Source organism: Nanorana parkeri, unplaced genomic scaffold (genome assembly GCF_000935625.1).
Source record: "Nanorana parkeri isolate BGI_ZX_2015 unplaced genomic scaffold, ASM93562v1 scaffold379, whole genome shotgun sequence".
Taxonomy (NCBI): domain Eukaryota; kingdom Metazoa; phylum Chordata; class Amphibia; order Anura; family Dicroglossidae; genus Nanorana; species Nanorana parkeri.
The window spans coordinates 422399-433036 of record NW_017306647.1 but is presented as its reverse complement, the minus strand read 5'-3'; the positions used below and the strand labels follow the sequence as shown (position 1 = coordinate 433036).

At 48.9% G+C, this 10638-nt stretch overlaps 2 protein-coding genes across 2 annotated transcripts in view; one reads left to right on the top strand and one right to left on the bottom strand.

Moving 5' to 3' along the window:
* The window catches only part of SGF29 (SAGA complex associated factor 29), a 6167-nt gene extending 2391 nt beyond the window's left edge, over positions 1-3776 (bottom strand). Inside the window, exons 1-7 of the mRNA XM_018559144.1 lie at positions 3699-3776; positions 3499-3574; positions 3352-3424; positions 3182-3246; positions 2976-3105; positions 1549-1695; positions 1430-1465 (exon numbers count right to left, since the gene is read on the bottom strand). Coding sequence (XP_018414646.1) covers positions 1430-1465; positions 1549-1695; positions 2976-3105; positions 3182-3246; positions 3352-3424; positions 3499-3574; positions 3699-3773 — 602 coding nt within the window. The 5' untranslated portion in view covers positions 3774-3776. The remainder of the gene's footprint in view (positions 1-1429; positions 1466-1548; positions 1696-2975; positions 3106-3181; positions 3247-3351; positions 3425-3498; positions 3575-3698) is intronic.
* A 6666-nt stretch (positions 3777-10442) lies between these two features.
* LOC108789192 (nuclear protein 1-like) overlaps positions 10443-10638 on the top strand; it is a 1311-nt gene continuing 1115 nt past the window's right edge. The window contains exon 1 of the mRNA XM_018559145.1: positions 10443-10605. Within this exon, the coding sequence (XP_018414647.1) occupies positions 10503-10605 (103 nt within the window). The 5' untranslated portion in view covers positions 10443-10502. The remainder of the gene's footprint in view (positions 10606-10638) is intronic.

Here is a 10638-nt window from a genome sequence, read left to right as displayed (position 1 = left end):
TCCACCATGAATGCAGGAAACAAACTGGGGAGTCTTCTGTGAAAGGGGTCTTTTACCTTCCATTTGGTGATGTGTTTCCTGTTTATGGGGCCGGCGCCTCCACATCTCATATGTGTCCTGGAAGATGACTGGGGAAAAACTAACAGGGCTATGCACAAAAGGGTGACGAGTTTGGAGAAGGCCGGAGAAGTGAACAGTCTAGGCCAAAATAGCTGATTTGGAAAAAAACTCAGCTCACTTTCCAGTTCAGCTATTTTGGCCTAGACTGTTCACTTCTCCAAACCCTTCACCCTTTTGTGAATAGCACTGTAAATTTTTAATACCTCTGGTGTCACCATCCCTACATTGTCCAGGAACAGGGAGGAGGGTCCTCCGAGGTTTCGCAGAGTAAGTACAATGGCAGCGATTACAATGACATGTCCCATCAATCCTTAGCCACGCAGAGACGTATATTGGCGTTTCTGCGAGCGGTGACTTTGCTCCTCTGTCACTGCCCACCATGGCTTTAAGCAGCAAGCGGCCTCAGAATTCCCAGATGGGTTTCCTATAGGGATGCACCAATACCACTTTTTTGGGTCTGAGTACGAGTACCGATACTTTTTTTTTAGTACTCGCCTATACCAATTACCGATACTTTTTCTTAAAGGGGCAGATCACATTTTTTCCAAAGCAATACAAAATAATGATTTTAGGTCAGTTTCTTAATATTATGAAGAACTGTTACTCAAAAGACAACATGACTGTCAAAAAATAAGTTTACTTTGCTTAAATTGTCACAAAGTTGTACTCAACGAAATTTGTCATAACATGTTTGTTAATTAAATATATTACACAAACAATAACATGTCATTAATAATAACAAAGGTGCAATACAGCAATATATAACAGCACTGTATAACAGTGCACTCACTGTGTACTCATAGAGAACAGTATGGGCTAGATTACAGTTCTTTGTTAAGCTTTACCGATGCTCTCCTTACATTTCCACACTGTGTGGCACAGTTATATCTAATTCTGCATACCTGGCTGTATATTATACATTAAAAAATGTAATATACAGCCAGGTATGCAGAAATAAATATATAAAACTGTTCCACACTATGTGCATGCATTATGCACTACAGTGTTCGGGCCTTGACATGTGCTCAGCCTCATCCATTTTCCACCATATAGGGATACTGCGGAGTCTTCTTTCGGCCGTTCGCCCGTGGAGAAGGAGATCGCGGCCATCTTGCATGAATGCAGACGCGGTCCTGTGTGCTGTGTGCGGCGGTGGAAGATGGCGGACACAGGTACTCGTTTTAGACTTCAGAGCATTTGCACGAGTACGAGTACCCATGCAAATACTCGGTATCGCGGCCGATAACGATGCTTGTATCGGTGCATCCCTAGTTTCCTACAATACCAATAACCCTCAGCGGATACTTACTCTTTCCCCTCCTCGTCAATGTCGTCCACTTCATACCTAGAACAGAAGAGACGTTTTAGTCTGATGTACCTGATGTGACGTCATCGCCCTCGCTGACCACACCAGGCAATGGGACTTACTTGTTTGCTGCGTGGCTGTAGCTGACCACCTCGGCCAGAATCCACTGCTCGTCGCCGTCCACCGCCTTAACCCTCGCCGCCACCTTGTCACCAGGCTTGGCCACGTAATCGCTGGACGCAGGGATGGCACCGCATAAAGGAGGGGGCCTGTGTGATGAAAGCAGAGAATATGAAAAATACAAAATTTGAGTTGGAAATGTTCAGAACGCAGCAAAAAAAAATTAGTAGACGGGTTGTAGCTCATTATGTACAGAGGCTGCGCTTCCTGCTTAGTACAGGGTTCTACCTTACTGCTCCTTCTCATACAAGTCAACTAGACAGTTCTGACTACCAGGATTGTAAACCGAGAAGGTTAACGTGGGGACCCTCCATAGCAAACGGAAGGTCGGCTTTTTTTGCCAGCCTCCTATAAACACAAATGCATCAAAAAGCATTCCCAATATAACATACGAGCTGCAGCACTTAAAGGAGAACTATGGGGGGAGTGCTTTTCACTCATCCTCATAGTTCTGGGCAACGAGCTGCAATAATGAAACGGTCACAGGTCGGCTCAGTAGATCGGGCAGTGAGCGAACACATACCGGGGTTCGCTCACTTCTTGATCCTGTCACTGCAGAGAGCCGTGACAGGTAAGGGACTGGATTCCCCCCTCCGATCCTCCAGCGCTGACTGGCGGAACGGACGGGGGCGGGTACAGCTGGCTCTGCCTCTAGATGGGCAGAGCCAGCTGTCACTCACGCAGCTGGGCGGATACAGACATAATTGTTGGCAGCTGCGGCATCTCAGTATACCGCGAGCTGTAGCTTGCGGTATACTGAGCTTTGGGTGACGGGAGGACGCTAGTTTGTGTCCTCCCGTTACCCTTAGAACTATGGGGAAAAGCCCTGACCCCATACTTCTTTAATTATAAATGCATCTGAACTGACAGCTTTCTCTTAGACCCTCTGCAAAGCCCTAGACGTACCTGTTGTTCCTGCCACTGAAGTCCACCTAATGCAGCTTCCTGTGATGGGGTGGCAACAATACTGCACTGCTGCTGAATTCAGAGCAGAGTTGTCACTCTCATGTAGACTGTGCCTGCTTGCACTACAGTGAAAGGAGAACATTTAGCAGGGGAGTGGCCATCAGCATTGTCACTGTGGATTATTAGTCCTGTAAATCAGACCTAGTCCCACCCACTTGTTCCTGGATTGACAGCACAACTTCTGCTGCTAAAACCCTCCCACTGTAAGTTGCAGTGCCTGCGAGGGGGACGTATAAGACACTGTGGAGGATTTGGTTCAGTCGGGAGAGTTAAAGGACATTTTTGTGTTTACTTTGAGCCTTGTGCATCGCATAGTAACTGGATTTGAGACTTGTATAGACCGTCATACAGGAGCCTTTAGATGTTTCTCAAGGCCGGCCCCTGCCCAAATTTCTATACATACTTCTCTCCAGGTTTTCCGATCCACAAGGGAAGGGTCATGGCGGACTGTTGGAGTAGGGTCATGAGCACCCCTCGTCTCATAGTCTTGCGGGGAGGCTCCGAGTCATGGTACAGCCCGGCGATCTTTGCAGCTGCAGGAAGAAGAAAGAAGATGAGAATCCAGTAGAGGCCGGGGACAGGAAGTGCGGAGGAGGCTGCAACACTCACCGATTCGTCTCTCCTCCAGAAGAGATTTGATTTCAGCAATTTTATCCAGAGATCTGCGCAGAATACTGAGGAAGAAGCAGAGCAGACGTCCAATGAGATTCTTGTACATGGCGGACACATGACAAAACTGTATCATCGGATCTTGCAGTATGACTTCCCTCTGTACTCACTTGCACTCTGCCTCAGCGTCGGCCTTGGCTGTGGTGTAGAGTCCTCGCAGTTTGGTGCGGTAATAAGGAGAGACTGCAGAGAGAGGAGACAGTTACTGCACAGTCCCCGCTCATCCCAGACACACGCACACCATCCGTGACACTCACTCTTGTTCTCGGTCTGCATCCTCTCGTGAGTCTTCTGGATGTTCACCAGGTTGTGCTCACTTCTCGACCTCTCCTCCTGGAAACACAAATTATGATTGAACACTGGGCCGTCTTTGGGCCATAAACCTACACATGCTAAAGGAAGCTAGATCTGATGACACGTCACTACAGAATACTCAGATCACATCAGCGTTCTTCACCTGCGTCTGCTTGATGAGCTGGTGCAGTTCATTCAATAACTCCGATATCCGGGTGTCCGCCGACACCAGCGCCATTTTCCCTTCTGTCGCCCTGCAGAATAAAAATAATGTTATTTCTTGCAACGTGGCAAGATAAACGGATGCCGGAGCCTTTTGTGAGTGATGAGCTGGTCTGTGAGGGATCTACGGGAAGTCAGACAAAATGTCTTACATTACATAGAATAACTGTATTGTCCCTTATACATCCTATTAAAAGGAGGACTATGAGATGAGTGCTTTTCACTCACCTCATAGTTCTAGCCGACTTGTGACAATGAGACTGTCTACTGAGACTGTCAGTAGATCGGGAGGTGAGCGAACACATACCGGCGTTCACTCACCTCTCGATCCTGTCACAGCTCTCTGCCGTGACAGGGGAGGGGCTGGATTCCCCACTCCCCGCTCCGCCAGCGCTGACTGGCGGAACGGACATGGGAGGGTACAGCTGGCTCTGCCTCTAGATAGGAAGAGCCAGCTGTCAGTCACGCAGCTGGACGGATCCCGGCACAACTGCCGGGATCCGCTTCAGCGTCTCAGTATATCGCGAGCAGCGGCTCGCGGTATACTGCGGCGTCTCAGTATACAGTTCGCAGTATACTGAGCCTAGGGTGACAGGAGGACGCTAGTTTGTGTCCTCCCGTTACCCTAAGGAGAACTATGGGGAAAAGCCTTAACCCCCTAGTTCTCCTTTAACCCTGTGTGTTGTGGCATGGGCAGGGCGCCCTCTGCTGGTGATATATACACATTACATAGTATTTCACTGTGGGGCCCACTGACTCTCCCCTATCTGCAATGTGTGTGGTGTGGCAGGTGCAGAGCATTACATAGTATAAGATCAGTATAATGCCCCCTGGTTCTCCCCTATTAGACCTGTGTGTGTTTTGGGAGGTGCAAACCCCCCGCCGCTGGTGATATATACACAGTACATAGTATAATATCAGTATAAGACCCCCCTGGTTCTCCCCTACAAGCCCTGTGTGTGATGTCCCATTGACAGAACGCCCCCTGGTGGTCATATAAATACACTATAGTATAATATCACTATAAGGCCCCCTCAGCTCTCTCCTGTAAGCCCTATGTGTGGTGTGGGAGGTGCAGAGCGCCTCCCTGGTGGTCATATATACACATTACATAGTTTAATATCAGTAGAAGGCCCCCCATCTCTTTCCTGTAAGCCCTGTTTGTGTTGTGGCATGGGCAGAGCGCCCCCTGCTGAAGATATACACACATTACATAGTTGAGTATTGGTATAAAGCCCCCCTGGCCCTGTCCTATTAGCCCTATGTGTGGTGTGGCATGTGCAGCGCGCCCCCTGCTGGAGATATACACACATTACATAGTATAGTGTCATTATAAGGGCACCCCTAGTTCTGTCCTATCAGCCCTCTCCTAGCGCCCTCTGGCGGAGTCTTCCGGCGGTACTTACGGCATGGTGGTGCCCGGGTCTCCGCACACTCCAATCTCTGTTGGGGGGAGGGGTCGCAGCTCACTATATATCGCGATACACGCCTGCGCACACCAGCGATTTATATCGCCGCACACTCACCTCACAGGAGACGCGGCCTCTCACCAGGGACAACAGAGAGGGCGGTGCGGGGCGCGAAGTGATGACGTCACGGTTGCCCGGGAGACGGACGGGAGGAGAGGGAGCTGTGCGCGCAAGCGCGGTGAAGGTAGCCGTGACGTCACTCCCGTGACATGCTACACGTCTGGCAGTGGTAGGATTGTCCTGTGGTCTGCACTGATAACTGAGATTATATACAGTGCTTATAGGGAAATAAGAAGCTGAATGGATATTACTAAAGTGTAAATATGAGGTGATACCGAGAGCAGAAAAATGGAACAGGCTGAACTGCTCCAGTCAGCCATCATCACCCAGTCATGGTGCTCCATGGTCAGCCGTTATCCCAAGTCATGGCGCGCCATGGTCAGCCGTTATCCCAAGTCATGGCGCGCCATGGTCAGCCGTTATCCCAAGTCATTGTGCGCCATGGTCAGCCGTTATCCCAAGTCATGGTGCGCCATGGTCAGCCGTTATCCCAAGTCATGGTGCGCCATGGTCAGCCGTTATCGCCAAGTCATGGTGCGCCATTGGCCAGCCGTTATCACCAAGTCATGGTGCGCCATGGTCAGCCGTTATCGCCAAGTCATGGTGCGCCATGGTCAGCCGTTATCCCAAGTCATGGTGCGCCATGGTCAGCCGTTATCACCCAGTCATGGTGCGCCATTGGCCAGCCGTTATCGCAAAGTCATGGTGCGCCATTGGCCAGCCGTTATCGCCAAGTAATGGTGCGCCATGGTCAGCCTTTATCAACAGTCATGGTACACCAGGCATGATATGCTATTCCTCTAGGATATCCTATGCTGCTCAGCTTCCTCCAGGAATTCTTATGCTGCTCAGCTTCCTCCAGGAATTCCCATGCTCTTCAGCTTCCTCCAGGAATTCCCATGCTCTTCAGCTTCCTCTAGGAATTTCCATGCTCTTCAGCTTCCTCTAGGAATTTCCATGCTCTTCAGCTTCCTCTAGGCATTTCCATGCTCTTCAGCTTCCTCTAGGAATTTCCATGCTCTTCAGCTTCCTCTAGGAATTTCCATGCTCTTCAGCTTCCTCTAGGAATTTCCATGCTCTTCAGCTTCCTCTAGGAATTCCCATGCTCTTCAGCTTCCTCTAGGAATTCCCATGCTCTTCAGCTTCCTCTAGGAATTCCCATGTTCCTCAGCTTCCTCTTGGAATTCCCATGCTCCTCGGCTTCCTCTAGGAATTCCCATGCTCTTCAGCTTCCTCCAGGAGATCCTATGCTCCTCAGCTTCCTCTAGGATATCCCATGCTCTTCGGCTTCCTCTAGGAATTCCCATGCGCCTCAGCTTCCTCCAGCAATTTCTATGCTCCTCAGCTTCCTCCAGGAATTCTTATGCTCCTCAGCTTCCATTAGGAATTCCTATGCTCCTCAGCTTCCTCCAGGAATTCCTATTCTCCTCAGCTTCCTCCAGGAAATCCTACGCTCTTCAGCTTCCTCTAGGAATTCCTATGCTTCTCAGCTTCCTCTAGGAATTCCTATGCTCCTCAGCTTCCTGTAGGATATCCCATGTTCCTCAGCTTCCTCTAGGAATTCCCATGCTCTTCAGCTTCCTCCAGGAGATCCTATGCTCCTCACCTTCCTCTAGGAATTCCTATGCTCCTCAGCTTCCTCCAGGAATTCCTATGCTCCTCGGCTTCCTCTAGGATATCCCATGTTCCTCAGCTTCCTCCAGGAATTCTTATGCTCCTCAGCTTCCTCTAGGAATTCTAATGCTTCTCAGCTTCCTCTAAGAATTCTTATGCTCCTCAGCTTCCTATAGGAATTCCTATGCTCCTCGGCTTCCTCTAGGATATCCCATGCTCCTCAGCTTCCTCTAGGAATTCCTATGCTCCTCAGCTTCCTCTAGGATATCCCATGTTCCTCAGCTTCCTCTGGGAATTCCTATGCTCCTCAGCTCCAGGCTATGGCTGGGTGGAAGATTTATAAATAGACCCCTTAAAGTGTAGTTCCACTTTTGCAGTCAAATTTAAGAACCCCCTCCCCATGTTCTGTTTTCACACAGATTCCATCTGTTTTCACACAAACAGATGGAAAATCCTCCAATGGGGACACTAGTTCTGGTGACCCGTCTGAACACCAGGGATTTCCCTCCCTTTGACGGGATTTCCTCTCACTTCCTGTCATAGCTATTGGACAGCAAATAAAGGGAGATGTCCCCAGTGGGACACAGGTGGCACAAAAAGTGCTGTCAGGGGTTATAACCCCAAAACTAAAGACAACGTTTTGGCTTGAACAGCTTTAGATATCCTTCAGGTCACTTTTTTTTTTATTCCTCATTTGCGCGCTGCGTTGGCGAGAACGCCAATCCGGGGACCTGAGGGATTTTTCCGCCCTATTTACCAAAACAGTTACTGCTGGTGAAGTACACAAGTTTCCCCGTGTTTACCAGGAAGCGCTGAGCCAGCAACTTATCTGTATTTGCAGGTCGATGGTTCACCGCGGGTCTCGGCGCCCTTATCTGGCGAACACGTCGGGAATAACCTTGCGGGAGAAAGCTGTTTATGTGTTGGAGGGAAACGTATCATGTGTGAGGAATACAGGCTGATCTCAGACAACACGTGAGCCGTGTTTGTATACAGAGTGTGTCATGCAGCACGGCACGCAGCCCCAGGGTGAATGTACATACACAAATGATTCACACAAGGATATGACATCATAGTGGAGGAATGTGACATTCAGACGGGGATGGACACTAATGATGATAAAGAGGAACAATGTGGACTTTCTGCAAATACAATGAGGGGTAATTTATCAATACTGGAGCAGACACAAATCTAGAGCAGTTGCCCATGGCAACCAATCAGCATCCACCTTTCATTTTCAAACCTTAACTGAACAAAGTGAAGGGAGAAGCTGATTGGTTGCCATGGGCAACTGCTCCAGTTTTGATTAATCCCCCCCACCCCCCTCCCAATGTCTGCAATTATACCTGAAATTTGGTTTAACACTTTCCTCCTCCATCCAAAGTATACAAGTTTTTGGCTTTAGATATTTTAACTTTGTTTGGTATTTGTGATTTGGGTAGGAAGGATCTCAGTGTTCTGATTGGATGACAGCACATCTCAGGTCATAGTGTGTGACTATGTGGGGGGACATTAGAGTGTAAGCTACTCTGTACATGTCTACACATATGACATCACCGCTAGTCATAACATGTGCTCTTTATTCCACGCTTTGGCTTTCAGGAATTCTTATCGCTCTGACAGCAAACAAACATAACACACAGAACCCATGATCTATGAATCACCATATGTCTCACCCTCAGCCCCGCCTCCTCCTCCCTGTCCCCGCCCACTGACCACCTCCACCTCAGTCCACCCCTGCCTGGCGCCTCCTTCCCACCTTGTGATGTTTTGCTCCTCTCGTGTTTGCAGTGGAGGGAAGCCAGGCAACTCCCAGAGGGGAAAATTCTGGAAGATTACAGAACAATCTGTACAAAGCTTCCAATTCACTTTCTGAACATTTTCCTTAAAGGGGATGTCTGCCTGGTGGGGAAAGGGAGAGATCCTGTGAAGGGGGGGCGGGGGACCCTTTCCTGGTGATAGCTGTGCATTGGATTATTTAATAGACAGTTTTGGGGTCTCCGGGGATAAGAGGGGAAGCGACGATACTGCGACAATCATCGAGGGAGCGCGCGTTGGCGACTCCTCTGTCAGCCAGGTGGAAGTGAGAGCGTGCTAATTACAGGATGTGACACAGTGATGACACCGCTGCCAATGGAGGCGACATTGTTGCTGAAACTACAAATCCTATCATGCTTCTGCCTCTGGGAGTCATGCCTGTGGCTTGCAATGCCTTATGGGATTTGTAGTTTCTGCACAGCTGGAGAGCCAAGGTTGCCTACCCCTGGTATAGATCCATTAAAACGATGTAATGTTCTGCGGATTCCCCATAGCATCATTTATTTATTTTTAAACGTGCAATGCTCTGCAGAATTCACAATCATATATAGATCACATACGAGGATGCAATGCTCTGCTGGATTCCTTGTAACCCAGATAAAGGTGAAATACACTGCAGAGCTCATAATAATATATCGGTCACATGATGCAATGCTCTGCTAAGCTCATGTAATATTGGCTGCAGATGAAGGTGTGATGTTCTGCATTGCTCACTACAGTATATAGGTCACATGAAAGGATGCAATGTTCTGCAGGCTGATTATGCTATAGAGCTCATAAAATGATGCAATGCTCTGCAAGCCTCCCTGTATTTTTATTAAAATATGCAATAGTCTGCACAGATCACAATAATATGGGTCAGTCATAAGGGTTAAATTCTCTTGACAAGCACCTTGTAAAACTGGTTACAGGTGCAATGTGCTGCAGATTCATGCAAGAATGCAATGTTCTGCTGCACATCCAGGTGCAATGCCCTGTAGCGCTGACTATAATGCAGGGTACACATGAAGGTGCAATGTCCTGCAGAGCTCCAGGTGGTACTGGTCACAAGTAAAGGTGCGATGTTTTGCAGGCTGCTTACACTGTAGAGCTCATAAAAGAATGCAACGTTCTGCAGATCTCCCTGTAATCATATTCAAAGATGCAATAGTCTGCAGTAATAGCTGTAACATAGGTCACACTCAAGGGTGAAATCCTCTGACAAGCACCTTGTAATACTGGTTACAGGTACAGATGCAATATTCTGCAGGCAAGTCTGCAATGGCATGCAGGTGCAATGCTCTGCACAACAGCAGGAGACAGGGCAGCAACTCTTGCTATCGAGTGGTAAGTGGTGCAATGCTCTGCTGCAGAGTAGCATGTAACCCATAGCTCCAATCAGGAAGGCATACAGCTCCAGTCCATAGTGGTGCAATGCCCTGCTGCCACCCAGGATGGGGCACGTGTTTATCTCCAGCAGAGCAGCAGCCAAGGAAGCAATGCTCTGCAGGGCTTAAGTACAGGACACAAGGATCTCCTGCACATATAGGGAAGTGGCAATGCTCTGCAGAGGGCCTGGGTGGGGTGATGGAGGGATGGTGTAATCCAATGTACACAAACAGCAAAGTCTGATGCAATGTGAAGGTGGAGCAGCTCCCAGCGAGGGGGAGAGGAGGAGGAGGAGCCACACTGATATAAAGAATCGGAACAAAGACTCCTCATCATAACAAGTCACCACAGAGAAGTGTACAGAGCGACCCAACGCACCTTCCCGGGACGCAGGAGACCCCTCAAAGATCGCCAACATGAGCAGTAGCTACGTACAAGCTGAGAAACTGCAGCCCACCGACTTCGAGGTGCGCTACTTCGACGACTACGACTACTACAACCTGACCGACCGCTACGCCTGTGAGTACAGCGCCATTACTCTCCGCACAGGAA